The sequence below is a fragment of the Pimephales promelas genome, chromosome 17 (assembly GCF_988280905.1).
Source record: "Pimephales promelas chromosome 17, fPimPro1.hap1.1, whole genome shotgun sequence".
Lineage (NCBI taxonomy): Eukaryota > Metazoa > Chordata > Actinopteri > Cypriniformes > Leuciscidae > Pimephales > Pimephales promelas.
In genome coordinates, this window is record NC_142785.1 from 6156134 (window position 1) to 6172980 (window position 16847).

General features: G+C 37.4%; 2 protein-coding genes across 3 annotated transcripts; both read right to left on the minus strand.

Moving 5' to 3' along the window:
* Window positions 1-300: 300 nt before the first annotated feature.
* Window positions 301-3605, minus strand: csdc2a (cold shock domain containing C2, RNA binding a). Of its 2 annotated transcripts, XM_089121827.1 has the most exons (5): window positions 3327-3605; window positions 2865-2958; window positions 2393-2597; window positions 1005-1127; window positions 301-927 (listed from the first exon to the last, which is right to left on the minus strand). In XM_089121827.1, exons 3-5 carry the CDS (start codon window positions 2566-2568, stop codon window positions 765-767), a joined length of 462 nt encoding a protein of 153 aa, XP_088977953.1. In that variant the 5' UTR covers window positions 2569-2597; window positions 2865-2958; window positions 3327-3605; the 3' UTR covers window positions 301-764. The 2 variants fall into 2 exon arrangements, with proteins under 2 accessions (XP_088977953.1, XP_039541328.1); XM_039685394.2 differs by lacking the exon at window positions 2865-2958 and having other exon boundaries at window positions 3327-3602.
* A 435-nt stretch (window positions 3606-4040) lies between these two features.
* Window positions 4041-16602, minus strand: aco2 (aconitase 2, mitochondrial). Its single transcript, XM_039685393.2, has 17 exons — window positions 16516-16602; window positions 13827-13969; window positions 13365-13623; window positions 13126-13218; window positions 11880-12038; window positions 11636-11786; window positions 9525-9629; window positions 9353-9444; window positions 9162-9267; window positions 8915-9072; window positions 8713-8786; window positions 8129-8240; window positions 7734-8012; window positions 7469-7660; window positions 7232-7364; window positions 7014-7135; window positions 4041-5250 (listed from the first exon to the last, which is right to left on the minus strand). The coding sequence occupies exons 1-17, from the start codon at window positions 16549-16551 to the stop codon at window positions 5119-5121; spliced, it is 2346 nt and encodes a 781-aa protein (XP_039541327.1). The 5' UTR covers window positions 16552-16602; the 3' UTR covers window positions 4041-5118.
* Window positions 16603-16847: the final 245 nt, after the last annotated feature.

A 16847-nucleotide genomic window follows, 5' to 3' on the forward strand; every position in this document is an offset into this window, starting at 1 on the left:
AATTCTCGCGCATGCGTCGTGGAAATCTAGGATCACCTGTTCAATTTCTCATTAATGCAATTATCTAATCAACCAATCACATGACAGTTGCTTCAATGCATTTAGGGGTGTGGTCCTGGTCAAGACAATCTCCTGAATCTCCAAACTGAATGTCAGAATGGGAAAGAAAGGTGATTCAAGCAATTTTGAGCGTGGCATGGTTGTTGGCGTGGCATTGTTCTTGACAAAATCAACAGATTTTTGTGATTTGTGACCAAAAACTAATACCAGTCCTATCAATTACAAGTAAATAAATGGAAGTTTTCATTGATGTGTATTAATTTATTTTAGGAAATCCGTTTTACATAAAATGACTTGAACATACACAGCAGCACAATGAAATCAAATGCCTCTGTACATAAAATGAAAATAAATACATAATTAAGTACATATTTATGACAAATATTCAAACAAGGGCAACACTGCTGCTCACAGTTATGTTATGTTATGTTATGTTATGTTATGTTATGTTATGTTATGTTATGTTATGTGACAATGCTATCAAAGCTCAGCTGACTTGCATCCCAAACCATTTTCCAAACAGACCTCTGACCAACTTCCTGTTGCTTATTTGCCAGACTGGAGAAAACAACAGTTGCATAACCCTAATTACTATTCCATTCCTATCCTACTTGCACACAACACCATTTTACGCCAGCATGAGCACCGTGAGTTAAATCCCTTCCTTTATCTGTTTATTCCTCTAGTGGGCTTGAATGTGTGAGCTAGGAGCTGATAACTTGCCCAGACCAGGTCTCGTGCTTCCTTCCGGAAGAAAGGTTGGTGATCACCACATCAACAGCTTGGAACTTAATGTTCTTGGGAGGAACAGGACACACTTTGTAAGTCACCTCATCCCCCTCCATAGGCACATATTCACCCTCAATACTAGATAAAAAGAAGAACTCTGGTTAAACAAATAGATGCTAAAATTATTCTAAAATTATATTTGTATATTCACTTACTCTGAGATGTGAACAAATATGTCTTCTCCTCCATGGGAGGGTTGAATGAATCCGTGACCTTGTGACCTGGAGAAGTTCTTGCAAATGCCCTTGAAGACGGGTCCAGATTTGGCTCTCACCGATCTGACAAAACACCAGAGGAAAACGGCTCTAATCAACGAACATGATTCCTTTTAGTGAATAAGAAGAGCAAAACATCTCTTTAGGTTTTGTTGAAATTAACACAACAATATATGGTGCACCAAAACTTTTTCTTCAATACATCCATTAGATTCTCTATACAATTTTTCAATACAATAACTATATATATATATTTTCAGTGCCTGTGTCAGATTTATGTTTTGTCATTATCTTGTGTATTTATGCCCTGAATTTAGTTCTGTCCATTGTTCAGTATTGTCTTGTTGTACTCCAACGATTCCTGTTTTTTTATTTATTATTATCTCCTTTGTTTTGTTTATTAATAAAGTTAAACTGGCTGATATTAAGATCTACATCTCTCTGCTCCGTCATCTTCATCTCCAATATGTCTGTTAGCCAATGGGGAACATGTTTAACTATCGTTTTAATTCTGCTTTTGACAAAAGTAAATAATCATTATTATATTACAAAAAATAAAAACCAAGAATGCATTATATTTTATTAAATAATTAAAACCACGTCATCTAATAATATAAAATAATAAATATTATAAAAATAAATATATTAAAAAAATTATTAAAAATAATATGAATATTTATATTATTTATAAATACTAAATTATATTATATAAATAGGATGTGCAAAGATTAATCACGATTCAAAGAATCCAAAATAAAACTTAGTGTTTACATACTGGTAATATTTGTATAATTATTTTGTATAGATAAATACACACACTTACATGTATATACTGTATATATATATTTATAAATAATTAATATTATATATAAATATAAATGTTTTATGTATAAATGACATATTTTTCTTTATGTGTGTGTATTTATATTTACTAAATAATTCTACACAGTACACATACATATAATGTAAACAATAACTTTTATTTTGGATGCGATTAATCGCAATTAATCGTTGCACAACCCACATATTAAACATAAAAAATTAAGATTTTTTTTCTGGGTTGATTTAAAGTCTTAATGGTTACAAAATGCATTTTCATGGTTTCATTTTATTTATTTATTTGCTTTGAGATCTTTAAATTGATTAAACTGTTAAATGTTTTTCACTATAGAAGAGTAGAAGAGTGTCAATATTGGTAATTATATATATATATATATATATATATATATATATATATATATATATATATATATATATATATATCAACAACATTAAAGTGAGACAGAACACAAAATCCAGGGTTTTCCATGGTTAACAGAGGTACTCACGCTGAATAGGTGCGTGTGCGTTTGGTTGGCAGTGGGCTAAGAGGTTCCCCTGTCTGATGTGGTTTCCTCTCCAAGACATTACTGCCTTCCCTCAGGAAAGGTAATGAAAGAGAGATGGGTGTATGTGGGCAGTGCAGCTTTCGATCAGATGTAGATGTGCTGTCTGAATCAGCCATTGGTGTGAAGTTCACTGGAGATGAGGCCTCTGTGGTTTGAAAATGGGTTAAATCAAGGAGAAAATAGATAACATTTGCATATGCATATATATTTAATAAATTTATGGACAAAGATTAATTGGATCCAAAATAAAAGTTTGTGTTTACATAATATATGTGTTCTGTGTATAATTATTTTGTATATATAAATACACACATATTTTAAGAAATATTTGCATGCATATACTGTAGACAAAACATAATTTATAAATATTTCATAGTTTTTCTTACATGTACGTGCATATGTATATACACACCAAATACACCAAATTTTTTTTCGAAATATCCAGTCTGATTTGATGAGCTTTTACTGTGTTGTGTTGTCCTTGCCCTCAGATCTGGGTGCAGCAGCTGCATCGGGATTCGGGACACATCAGATCGTGTTACTTGTGGAGACTGTTTTCCACCAACTGTTTGCTTGCTACATTGTTTTCAAATGCACCACTGGTTTCTGCCCTTCAGTCTAAGAAAGGCCAATATCTGTGTATCGCAGACTCCATATTAGTCTAATCGATAGTGACTAAACTGCGATTATGTGGGTGGGCTTTTTTACATACTATCAACCTGCGCTCAACAATGCAGGATGCTGACAAACCTCTCAGCTTCTACAGCAAACACACAGACAGCATGCGACACCACAACAGTAAAGGCGTTTTCGATCAACGGTAATATACAGATAGGATAGGAAAATACAATAGGATAATGATTAAAATTCTTACCGTACTGTACGTTATAGTGGATATAAATCAGTTGGTTGTTATCTCAATGGTTGATATCAAACATTGGTTGTAAGCGCCGCGGAAACAAATATATCTAACCTTACATAGCTACACTAAAATCCACTATTGTGATTCGTGGTCCACATGCACATATTCGACTCAATGGACCCCTGCGTGCCACACAATAAATGAGGTTATGGGTGGAGAAGGAGGGACAACCCATCAAAATTGAACGCGTGAGACGCGACAAAACAAAAACGCTCCAATTATAATCAACGACGCTACGCTGCACGCGGCAGAATACTGACGTCAACCTTCAGTCGTCAAATCATGTCATACAGGCGCGTCCTTGTTTTGACGCGATGCTCGGGTTGTTATTTACGTTTGTTCTTCATAATATTTCAATGTATTACATTTCAGTCAACTTTATAATATCGAAGGATTAAGAAGAATTTAATCACTATAATCAAAACAAAACTATTTTGAACACCAGTGCGTCCAGGGACCACCAGGGGCCTGCAAGGGAGTGGTAGTGGTTCCATGGAAAGGTTTAAAATTTAAGGATGGGGTTCCTTAACACAAAATTATTACATTTGTGGGTCCATAACATCTAAAATATTGAAAACTTCCATTCAAAGCTATACTTATATATTGTTTACCAAGGTATGTGCACAATAGGGTATGAGTCTAATACATACATTAACAAAGACTGAATTATTTGAAATGGCTTTTATTTTATAACCCACTGTGACTGATCAGCATTCATTTTCTCACAAACAAGTTATTATCTAGAGGCTGTGTTTGTGAGCTGCAGTAAAAGTTCATCTGATGAGCAAACATGTTGAGTCAGTCAGACAAAGCTAGTAATTTACACCTTGGAGTCTTAATAGTTGCTATGTCTGCTGTTCAGAGTGATTGATGTCACTGCTTTGACATGGGTACAGCTCTGAATGAAAGAAAAGAAAACAACCCTACAAAAAAGGGCACTCAAATATACAGAAAAGGTGCTCAAGAGGTTGGAGTTCGGATTACTGATCCATTACTCAATAACTGTCATCCAAATCCAAGATTATTTTAAATGTTTATAAATAAGCATCATGTTTAAAACATGAACAGTTTGGACCTGCTGTGCATTCAGGACAGACATATTTGATAGATTTTGGTGTTGTAAATTATATAATCTGCCAAGGTTTGACCAACAGACATAGACAAGTCACTCTGAATCAGTAAGAATTAGCAACATGAACAATAGCTGGTCAATTTTTAAGCTTGCATGAACAAGAAAACCAATTATCATGAAAAGTTGAAAAGCAGTTGTTAGAATCGTGTGAAATAAGATATCATTCCATCAAGAGACGTTAACAGGACAGAAAACTCACAATCAGCTCTCATTACAGTTAAGTGTAATATTTCAAATAACAGAAACAACAGTTTCATGAACGTCTGCACAGATATTTGGATGGTCTCATGAATTAAACACTGGTGTCTCCCTCTAACATGTATGTGCTTAGCATCTTTTGTAGGTTAACTTAACACAGGCCCAGCTTGAAATTTATAAGCATTACAGTTGCTAAAATTCACATCTTTTATCCGCCCTGCAATATATTATATAGATTTGAGAAGTTTGTGTATTGACATGACTTGTCTATGAGGTACAGTTTTTAAAATGTATTGTGTACACTTCAGTTCATAATTACATGAAAGCATTTAAACCTTTCATAAACATACCAATCCACCTGCTTGATGCATAACCCCTCCCCCTCCCACATATCTATATCGATGGCCAATCACATTACTGGATCTCTTTCATTCTGTTGAGGGCGGAGCCTGCCCTGAACCATTCAATCTGGGTTTCGTTGAAGGTGTGGTTCAACTCGATGGTTTCCGAGCTTCCGTCAATGTGCTTGATGACGGCATTAAGTGGCTGAAGGAACAATAGATTAAATAGATTTTTAGCGTCATGTTTGTGGGCTCAAAAATATTTTAGTGTGGGCCAGACTTAAAGGATTAGTTCACTTTTGAAAAAACTTTTGCTGATAATTTACTCACCCCCATGTCATCCAAGATGTCCATATCTTTCTTTCCTCAGTCGAAAAGAAATTTAGGTTTTTGATGAAAACATTCCAGGATTTTTCTCCATTTAATGGACTTCAATGGGAACCGGATGGTTCAAGGTCCAAAAGACAGTTATTGACTGTTTCAGATGCAGCTTCAAATGTCTTTAAACGATATCAGACGATGAATAAGGGTCTTATCATGCGAAGCGATCGGTTATTTCAAAACTTATTCCAAAAATGTAACTTTTCTAAGGACAAATGCTAGCCTTGCTCTATTCTGTGAGGCGCGTTTGCAACGTCACGTATTACGTAATTACGTTCAAAAGGTCACGGGCGACGTAGCCGAAAGTACAGAGTCAGAGTGTTTACAAGTTGAACGCATAGGTTGAACGTGCAAACTAGCTCAAACACCGTATACAAAAAAAGGAATTAAAAGGAAAAACAACGATGTCGGACGATTTTTTAATTCTGTACTTCCGGCTACGTCGCCCGTGACCTTTTGAACGTAATCACGTATTACGTGACGTTACAAACGCGCCTCAGAGAATATAGCAAGGCTAGCATTTGTCCTTATAAAAGTTACATTTTTGGAATAAGTTTTGAAATAACCGATCGCTTCGCATGATAAGACCCTTATTCATCGTCTGATATCGTTTAAAGACATTTGAAGCTGCATCTGAAACTGTTATTAACACTATATTTTGGACCTTGAACCATCCGGTTCCCATTGAAGTCCATTATATGGAGAAAAATCCTGGAATGTTTTCATCAAAAACCTAAATTTCTTTTCGACTGAGGAAAGAAAGACATGGACATCTTGGATGACATGGGGGTGAGTAAATTATCAGCAAAAGTTTTTTCAAAAGTGAACTAATCCTTTAAAGGAGTAGTTCACTTTTAAAAGAACTTTTGCTGATATTTGACTCACCCCCATGTGAAAAGAAATTAAGGTTTTTGATGAAAACATTCCAGGATTTTTCTCCATATAACACACTTTACTGGGAACCAAACGGTTAAAGGTCCAAAAGACAGTTTCAGTGCAAACTGCAAACTGTTCAAAGGGCTTTATACGATTCCAGACGATGAATAAGGGTCTTATCAAGCGAAACGATTGGTCATTTAAAAAAAAAAAAAGTTTTCTAAGCTCAAATGGTCGCCTTGCTCGGTTCTGTAATGCGCGCTCGTGACTCCTGTTCGAACTCGTTCATCAAAATGAACAAATCTTTTTTCGAGTCATTTGGTTTATTCAACGAACGAAATGTACGAATTGACTCGGAAAAATATTTGTTCATTTTGTTGTGAACAGCACGGTGACCATTTGGGCTTAGAAAACTTTTTTTTTTTTTAAATAAGCGATCGTTTCGCTTGATAAGACCCTTATTCATCGTCTGGAATCATTTAAAGCCCTTTGAACAGTTTGCACTGAAAGTGTCTTCTGGACCTTGAATCGTTTGGTTCCCATTGAAGTCCATTAATTTCGACTGAAGAAAGAATGACATGGATATCTTGAATGACATGGGGGTGAGTAAATTATCAGCAAAAGTTTTTTTTTTAAAGGTGAACTACTCCTTTAACACAAACCAGGATAGAGGCATTAAAACTAGAAACTGTTTAACAGAATAGGCCTTACCTTTCCAGGGGCAAAGGTCTTCAGCCCTACAATGGAGATTTTATCGTCTGGGCGGATTTTGTCGTAATCAGCAGGATTGGAGAAGGTTAGAGGCAGCAGGCCCTGTTTCTTCAAGTTAGTTTCTATTGACAGTCATGACAGATTCATTCAAATAAACTGCAAAATGAAACGCTTAGCTTCAAGCAGGAAATAAAAGGTTTGCATTCAAATTCACTTACCATGGATTCTAGCAAAGCTTTTCACAATGATGGCCCTCCCTCCTAGATGTCTGGGTTCCAGAGCCGCGTGCTCTCTGCTGGAACCCTCACCGTAGTTCTCATCTCCAACAACTATCCATGAAATATTGTGCTTCTGCAAGTGAGGAAATTACAGACCATCCAGAGATCGTTATGAATACAAATGCTCTCAATATGCAAAAAAGCATAAATGACAAACATAAAAAAAGCAGCATTTACTTTGTAATAGCGGGCAACATCAGGGACGCCACCAAACTCTCCAGTTAGAAGGTTGCGAATTTTATTGACGGCATCGTTCTCAGTATTAACGGCACCAATGAGAAGGTTATTGGAGATGTTATCGAGGTGGCCACGGAACTTGAGCCAGGGTCCGGCAGCGCTGATGTGGTCAGTGGTGCACTTTCCTTTCACCTGACAGAATGAGTAACATAGTTCAGAGTGATATCGAAAACCAGAGTTTCAAACACCCATGACTAAAACTTACCTTGATGAGCACTTGGAGGTCCTCAAGGTCTTTCCCACTCCATTTGTCGAAGGGCTCGAGCAGCTGCAGGCGGTTGCTCTGAGGGTTCACATCTACTTTCAGACCAGACCCATCAGGTGGCGGGTGCTGGTAGGTGTCCTGACCTGGGTCGAAGTCACGAGTAGGAAGCTCATCTCCTGTGGGCGGCACCAGTTTGAACTTCTCTCCGTTGGGGGCTGTGAGAAAGTCAGTCTCAGGGTTGAAATTCAGAGTGCCTGCAATGGCAAGGGCTGTGACAATCTGCAACACAAATGATATGAAAAAGTGTATAAATAAATAGGCAAGACTTCATCCAAAAGGATTTGGGGGGAAAACATTCAGAGATTGTAGCACATTTGTGAGCAGGTGCGAAATACCTCTGGTGAGGTGACAAAAGCATGAGTGGCAGGGTTAGCGTCATTTCTGGCCGTGAAGTTTCGGTTGAATGAAGTAACAATGGTGTTCTTTTCTCCCTTCTTAACGTCACGTCTACAAGAAAGATTTGTATTGGTTTATGATATGGCTTTATTACAGTTCTTTGAATGACTTGATTCTGATTGGACAATCGTGGAATTTACGTCAAATATTTTTATGTAAAAATGTTAAACTATGAACATTGTCCCAGGCACCTGATTTTGCTAGTTTAACATCTCTCATGTGACTCGGAGCTCTCAACTTTCCCACATAATACAAAGAGTCAACATTCATAGCCAATATTTTAACAAGTAATCCAGTTAAGATTTTAAAATGTGTTAAAATTGTAATCAAAGTAATTGACAACAGGTCATTGAATTATTAGAATATAATGTACACCAGATGTTGTAATTCAGCTATGACTTGAAGATTGGTTCATCAACCAATAAACAGCCGTGTAGTATAAATTGTGTTAATATTATATACCCCAAACTTTTGAAAGGTAATGTACAATGCAATGTTGAATTAAAATCTGCAAATACTTTACCTGTCCCACTGACCAATGCAGGGTCCACAGGCATTAGCCAGGACAACTCCACCAACATCCCTCAACACCTTGGCCTGCAGGTTAAGAAACGCATTCAATTGTTAGACTAAACGCAGAACAATCAAGTAATTTGGACGAACACACAACCAATTTCAAGCTATCCCAAATAATAAAATCCCAGGGCTCTCCAACTCAGACTCACATAGCCATCCCTCTCAATCGTGGCACGAATCTGCTCGGACCCAGGGGTGATTGTGAACTGGGCTTTGCTTTTGAGTCCTTTGTCGAGTGCTTGTTTGGCCACGGAGGCAGCTCTGCCCATGTCCTCGTAACTGGAGTTGGTGCAGCTTCCAATCAGACCTGTAATGTTCATGGACAGGGAGCAATTTTATAGAATAATAAAAGAATATCAATGACCATTAAAATGGGGTGGATTCTAAATCACTGACCAACTTTAACATCCAGGGGCCAGCCGTTTTTCTCAGCGACAGAGCCGATGTCTGAAACAGGGTGGGCCAGGTCAGGGGTAAATGGGCCATTGATGTGAGGCTTCAGCTGTAGAGGAGGATAATAAATCACATTTTTAACACTTAACCGTAAGATGCATACAACTTATTTAGCTTAACTGACCTGCTCTTACCTCACTTAGATTAATCTCGATCACCTGGTCGTACTGACAACCCGAATCGGGTACCAGCAGATCTTGATTCTCATTTGATAGAGCAGCGATTTCTGAGAGGGAAAAGTAGAATGAGAGGCCGAACTTATGAAGAAACAGTTGAGTTATCCATTGATGAGATACCGCTGCTTACCTCCACGACCAGTCTTCTCCAAGTATGTCCTCATACGGTGGTTGTAAGGGAACACAGAGGTGGTGGCTCCAATTTCAGCACCCATATTACAGATGGTGGCCATTCCTGATTACCCAAAAGAAAACCCAAAAGCATATTCAGATTTTACAATGACTGATATAACACTCCCTCCTTATTACACCAAAACAGTACACAGTTTTAGGCCCGATTTTGAACTCGTCGCAGCAACAAAAAAAACAAAAAAAAAGATTTGAGGCACCTCAGCGATTGTTCATAAGGGTGGATGATAGTTATGTTTAAATGATCGAAGAAATGACCTTAGAGAAGCCTTGATGGCCGAGAGAGACATTTAGTAGTTTTAATATCTTGAAATTTCTGTAATTAAATGACTTTAATTACATTTCTGTAACTAGAAATTTCTGTAATTAAAATTCTGTAGTGTGAAATGTTTTTGACAGGAACTGACGGAGACAATAACGTGACAGCAATCCGACGACGTCTAAAGGCTGATTTATACTTCTGCGTCGAGGGTACGCCGTAGTGTACGGCGTTGGCTGCGCACGTAGGCGACGCCGTTGTGAGCATTTATACTTCTGCGTTCAGGTATTGGTTGCTCTGCAGTACTGCTCCGAAACGCTAGGAGGCGGCGGAGGGTTTTAATGTTCCACTGTGTTTAGATTCCTCGCGGCTAGATTACTACAAGCAATAGCGACTGAAAGAGAGTGGATCATGTTGGAGTTGGAGCTTATTGGGGTGGAAAAACAGTTCATTTTAGTGAAATTACTAAAACTGAAAGGCAGAAATGAGAGAAGACGTCGGAGGAGAAGGTACGTGCGGAAATGCGTATGAGGAAATACGATGCTACCAAGCCGACCAATCACCGATCTTGCGGTCCGCGTCGTCGCGACGTGTAGTTACATTTTTGAAGAGGTGCGCGTCAGGCAACGCGGAAGGGTACGCGGTATGGGACGCGTCTGTGCGTATGCTACGCCGTACCTACTGCGCGCACCCTACGCAGAAGTATAAATTGGCCTTAAGGTCCTTTAGTGTTTGGGTGGCATGAGGGAAATTAGAAACATCCTAATTGGACTTTGTGCATTTGTGTTTCACAGATTTACAAGTGATTTAAATCCCAACTATATTCTACGGAAAAAAGGAAAAAAATATATGAGATGGAATATATGAGCATTTTTCAATGCTTTTTTCGTTCTCTCGCAAATGTTTCTGTTCCCCCCCAAGACATATTGTGTTCTCTCACAAAATATTTTGCGTTCCCCCAAGAAATATTTCCCTCGCGTCACAAAATCTTAGCGTTCTCCAGAGAAACTTTGGGTTCGCTCACAAAATGTTTTTACGTTCAACTGAGAAACTTTACGTTCCGTCACAAAAAAATATCTTGTTCTCCCGCTCACAAAATATTTTGCATTACCTCAAGAAATAAAATGCTTTCCGTCACAAAATGTTTTGCATTCCCTTGAGAAATATTATGTTCTCTCACAAAATGTTTTGGGAGTTAAAGCAAAGTTTCTCTGGGGAACACAGAAGCATTGAAATATATTTTATCCTCTTTACTTTTTTCTTCAACATGCCTGTTTTTATTCACTCAACCTACAAAAATGACGAATCAAAAAAAACATACTGTTTGTCAGCTAATTGCCATCCTCTGATAAATCTAATTCCATCTGGACAATAACATCTTAACGCTTCTCATTCATTATGACCTTCGTTGAACACCATAACTATAGCTAAATTTATCACTGCACACTCTGGTGCACTATAATTATGTATTTCGACCATACATTATGGATACAGACTTTCAGCTCAAAGTAACAGTTGACCAAATTAAGGAAGGAAAGTTAAACGGCAAAATTGCTCAAAATGGCCACTGTGATGGCAGCTACAGATATGATCCCTAACTTTACCGTATGTAACCCTACCCTAATTATCTGAATTAACAAATTAAGTTGTTGATGCTTATGTGAATGATGATATATGAAATCATATGGCATGAAGATATATGAAATATTCAGAATGTCCAATTTTAATAATTGTATCTCAAACATTATTTAGAAAATGAATTCAATCTAAAAATTGCGTTAGCAAGTTCTCACCAGTGCAGGAGATAGAGTCCACACCAGGGCCGTGGTACTCCACAATGGCACCAGTGCCACCCTTCACAGTCAAAATACCAGCAACTTTAAGAATGACATCTTTTGGTGAGGTCCAGCCAGATAACGAGCCAGTCAGTTTCACACCGATGACCTGGAAATGCAAATAGAACCTATAAATATACACTTCCAGGTGCCAAATTTTAGCAAGTGTTAAGTTCAATGGAAACGGGCAATAGCAGCTCACGTTTGGGCACTTCAGCTCCCAGGGGATGCCTGCCATGACATCAACAGCATCAGCTCCACCAACTCCAATGCAGATGGAGCCCAGACCACCACCATTAGGGGTGTGAGAGTCTGTACCAATCAACATGACTCCAGGGTACGCGTAGTTCTCCAAGATAATCTTTAAAGAGAAAAGGAAGAGAAAAGGTTGATTCATGTTCCTTTTTTTGTTGTTAGCTGATCACAACAAGGAATATGACTTCTCTCATTATTATGATTTAAAGTACTGCTTTTAATCATTTAAATTGTCAAAATGAAAGCAAAGAAACATTACTATTGCAATATTATGGTTAAAATCAAATAAATAAAAATTGGAAATAATGACAACAATATCCTACTAATACATTTAAATTTTTAATTTTTTAATTGTAAAGTTTTCATTTCTTTGCTTTCAAACGTTATAGATTTTATTGTGACCGAAAACGATGGGGGACCTTAATTTTTTTTTATTGATAACGAATTAGTTTAAACGAATAGGTAATAAACAAATCGCATAACAAATTTGATAAGATGGTTGGCTATACCTCAGGCCGAAAAATACAGAATTTATAAATATGGAAAAATCAAATCCCTGATGCCCTGACATTTAATATTAATTATTAATTTTAATGAAGCAATTTAAGGGTGCTCTGATCATGATATTTGGGCCTGATCACTGATTACAGATCACTGGAAGCACTACTGGCTCATTGAACGAATGAACTCTTTTTTCGAGTCATTTGGATCATTCAACGAATGAAATGAACGTATTGACTCGGAAAAAGATTTGTTCATTTTGATGAACGAGTTCGAACAGCAGAGTCATGAACGTGGATCACAGAACAGAGCAAGGCGACCATTTGAGCTTATAAAACTTCAACTTTGTTATTTTTAAAAAAATGAGCAATTGTTTCTCTTGATAAGACCCTTATTCATCGTCTGGTGTCGTTTAAAGCCCTTTGAACAGTTTGCACTGAAACTGTCTTTTAGACCTTGAACCGTTTGGTTCCCATTGAAGTCCATTATATGGAGAAAAATCCTGTAATGTTTTCATCAAAAACCTTAATTTCTGTTCGACTGAAGAAAGACATGGAAAGTTTTTTTTAAAGTGAACTACTTCTTTAAAGTAATTATGTGTACATCTTATGTGAAATGTAATAGTCATGGACAAACCACCTGAAAAAAAGTCATACTGGTTAACAACTAGTCAAACGTTTTTTCTCCAGTACCTGATGGATGATCCCAGAGCCAGGTTTCCAAAAGCCAACACCATATTTAGCCCCAGCACTAGCAAGAAAACTGTAAACCTCTTGATTCACTTCCTGGTTGACAGCGAGAAAAGGAATAAAATAAGGGAATAAAATCAATGAAGAATAAATACAATTTCTTCTTTTAAACAGGTTTGGAATACAAGCAAACAATTTGCATGGTACTCTCTCAACAACATCCCTTATATAGCATCATTCACCTTTGCTTTCTGTAGATCTTGGACTCCTCCGATCTGGGCCTCGATAAGATGGTCACAGTGGATGGTGGATGGCACTGCCACTTTTGGGAGTCCACTGCTGATGAACTGCAGCATGGCCATCTGTGCTGTTGCATCTTGCATAGCAACTCGATCCGGTCGCAGGCGCAAATACGTGCGTCCTCGAGCGATTTCCTGTCCAGCCGGGTCATCCAGATGCCCATAGACAATCTTCTCTGACAGGGTGAGTGGCCGATTGAGTCTGGAAGATGCGATTTCACATGTAAAGCACTTGGAAAAACGCACAAGATTTAAGAGACAATACAATTTTTTAAACTAACCAATTGCATGAAAAAGTATTTTTCTTCTGTAAAAGTAAAAAAAGAGTCACTGAGTCGCCTTATTGAAGATAAGAAGGGCAGAAGCAAATAAAATCGAGAGTAAAATAATGTAATGCTTTCTGACCTTTTGCGCACAATGTCGATATTTGAGCGAAGCTGGTCATAACTGACGCAAGTGCTTGGCTCAAAGCGGCTCATGGCCACCTGGGCCTTTGCGTTGAGGGCTGCCGCCACATGAAAGCGGCGGGCACCCTGACCCAGAGCGAGCTGAAATAAACAAACAGGGAGTCAGTACACAAAAAGCTGTGACACACACTCAAAAATCACATAGTAAACAACATATTTGGTTCCAACATATTTGACCAATGAAATTCCACTATATTTCTTAGAGCAGCAACAATTAATCAATTAAAATCGATAATAACCGATTATGAAAATCGTTGTCAACGAATGTCATTATCGATTAGTTGGTCTGCTTACGTCACGGGGAGTGTTTACTGGTTATTTCCTGAAACAGGCCAATCATGATGCTCTCTGTCTTACATGTGCTTCATGAGGCACACACATGCAAGGTCTCTCTCTTTGCCGCTCTGCCGTACGCGCGCGCTTTGGTTTGGAGCTATAGCCAATAAAACAATGATGGACGACACCCCTTCGCTCTCTCTCTTCCATTGGTCAGAAGTGAAGCCGCCATTTTCCCGATCTTGGGACCAGACCTGCGCAGTAGTGAGCAGGATGTAATGCCGCGAAATCAAGGCCCCGCCCTCACTCTCGCAGCACGCTCCGGCACTTTGTTTTAAAATGAATTATAGAAATTGATATCTTAAATTTAAAGCTCCAATCTCCTCATTCCTCGGAAGATCCCGAAAAAAAGTTCAGTGACTACTTCACTTGTCAATCATGACGTCACACCGCCGCATCAAATAGACCCCTTTTCAGTTGGTAAACATGGTGACGTTTTTATGTGGGCGGAGCTTAGGTGGCTTTCTTCACTAATAACAGCAGTAGTAAAAGAATAAAAAAATGGTGCACTGATGCATCATTTTTCCTGCATACCTCCATTCCGTTCTCTTTTTATAGCATTTGTCTACTATTAAGTTATAATTGTTTGTTTTTCAAACGTGATCTACTGCGGCTCTACGTTCACATGCTTGTTTTCAGTCTTTTTATAGTTATTTTTTTCATTTATCCTTATAATTCAATTAATTTTAAATAAAATTAAATTATGTATTTTAGATGTTTTAAGTATATTTCTTCACATCTGAACAACATGTCTGTGTAAATTTCTTTGTTTTAACAAAAATTCTGCTAAAACATAATGTAAACACACACACACACACACACACACACACACACACACACACACACACACACACACATTAAAAAGGTTGTCAACTTGCCATCAGCAATTATCATTAAAAACAATGCAAATATTGATATTAGTAAAACTCAATGTGTGGCTTTTGCACTTTTTAAAGTACACTTTTAGACATAAATACCCTGATTTAGGGTTTTATTTAGTAATGATAAAAAAAAAATCAAATTGAATTTTTTTATTCGATTATCAAAATGTTGTTAGTTGCAGCCGTAATATTCCCTTCCAGATTTCTAGATATTGTTCTCTTGAAGATGACATTTTAGAAGATGTAGACTTTTAAAACATCATAAATAATAATAATAATCATCTGTATTTTCTAGAGAAATGTCAGTAACGCTTCCTTTTACAGTCCAGTTACCCATGTAAATACTATGCACTTATTTTAGTAACTACAGTTACTGTGTAATAACTAGTACTAACCCTGAACCTACCCCTGTTCCATGTACTTACCTTATATTAGCCAGTACTTTCAAAGGTAAGTACACTGTAAGTACTATACTGTAAAAGGAAGCGTTACCGAAAAGTCCATGACTTCTTGGGATCTTGTGTACTTTCATGCCTTGAAATAAGTTGTACAGTTCTGTGATATTGTAATGAAAGTGAGAACTGAAAAATACATTTAAGTTGACATTCACAACAAATAAATATATCGTACATCTTGTCAAATAAACAGTAAATGAATACTCAATCTTGACCAGAACATACGGTCATGTGATGTCTGAATCCATGACAGCATCAAGGTTATATTGGGGTTTTATTTTTCAACCTCATGTGGACAGAAACATACTAGATTGTTTGAACAGCCGTCATATATGTTTTTAGGCTCATGTTATTAATGATGACATCTGTATAGATTACCAGTGTACTGTATTGTATTTTTGGAATCACAGCTGCTCATTTCGCCCATTAAGATCAGACCTCGTGTGTAAAGTTGTGGCAATTTAAGAACGCATATAACGTTAATAGTGCTAGATAGATAAAAAAGTAATAATTTGCTTTCAAGGATTTCATGGCGTTGTCATGTAACGGCGTCACTAGTTAATCTAAACCAACAACAGCGCCGTTATCCTCACTACGCTGTTTTAACCTTGTGTTCACCTTGCGACTAAAACCAAACAGCCAGACATGAAAAATACACAATGACTGAATCAATGAAATAGCTGTGAGTATTTCTGGTTTCGTGCTTTGGCTGTCTTGTATCAAACCACTGGAAATAAAGATTATACGCCATCGTGCGAGGCAAACGCGTCTGCTATGACATCCTTGGCCACAATGACCTGTGAGCACTTGATGAGCAGATTTCAGCACACAGTTAGTTAGATCACTCATTGCGAGCAGCTCAAACATTCAAACACAGATCTGGGTGACATTACTATACAAATTGAAAAACCTAAACCATGCGTGTAGACTAAATAACATTTAGATGTTTATGTACCTGAAGCCGGGCGACGGTTAAGCAGTAGGTTGCCATTTTGTTCACTGACAAAGATGTGACGCGAGAAGATGACGTGCGGCTATAAGAACTCGTTGTCTTGGAAGGATGTTGAAATGTTTGGTACTAATTGTGTGTTATTTTAAAATACCAACAATATAAGATGCTCACATTTTTCTTTATTAATTATTAACGCAAAAAACATGAAATTAAAATGAATAATTAAAGTAATATTAAATTCTAGTAATGTTTTGTCCATTTTTTTGTGCATCTCTTGCTTTTAGGACCTTGTCTAAAATTACACAAATATTTCTAACAATATTTCCTAAACCTGT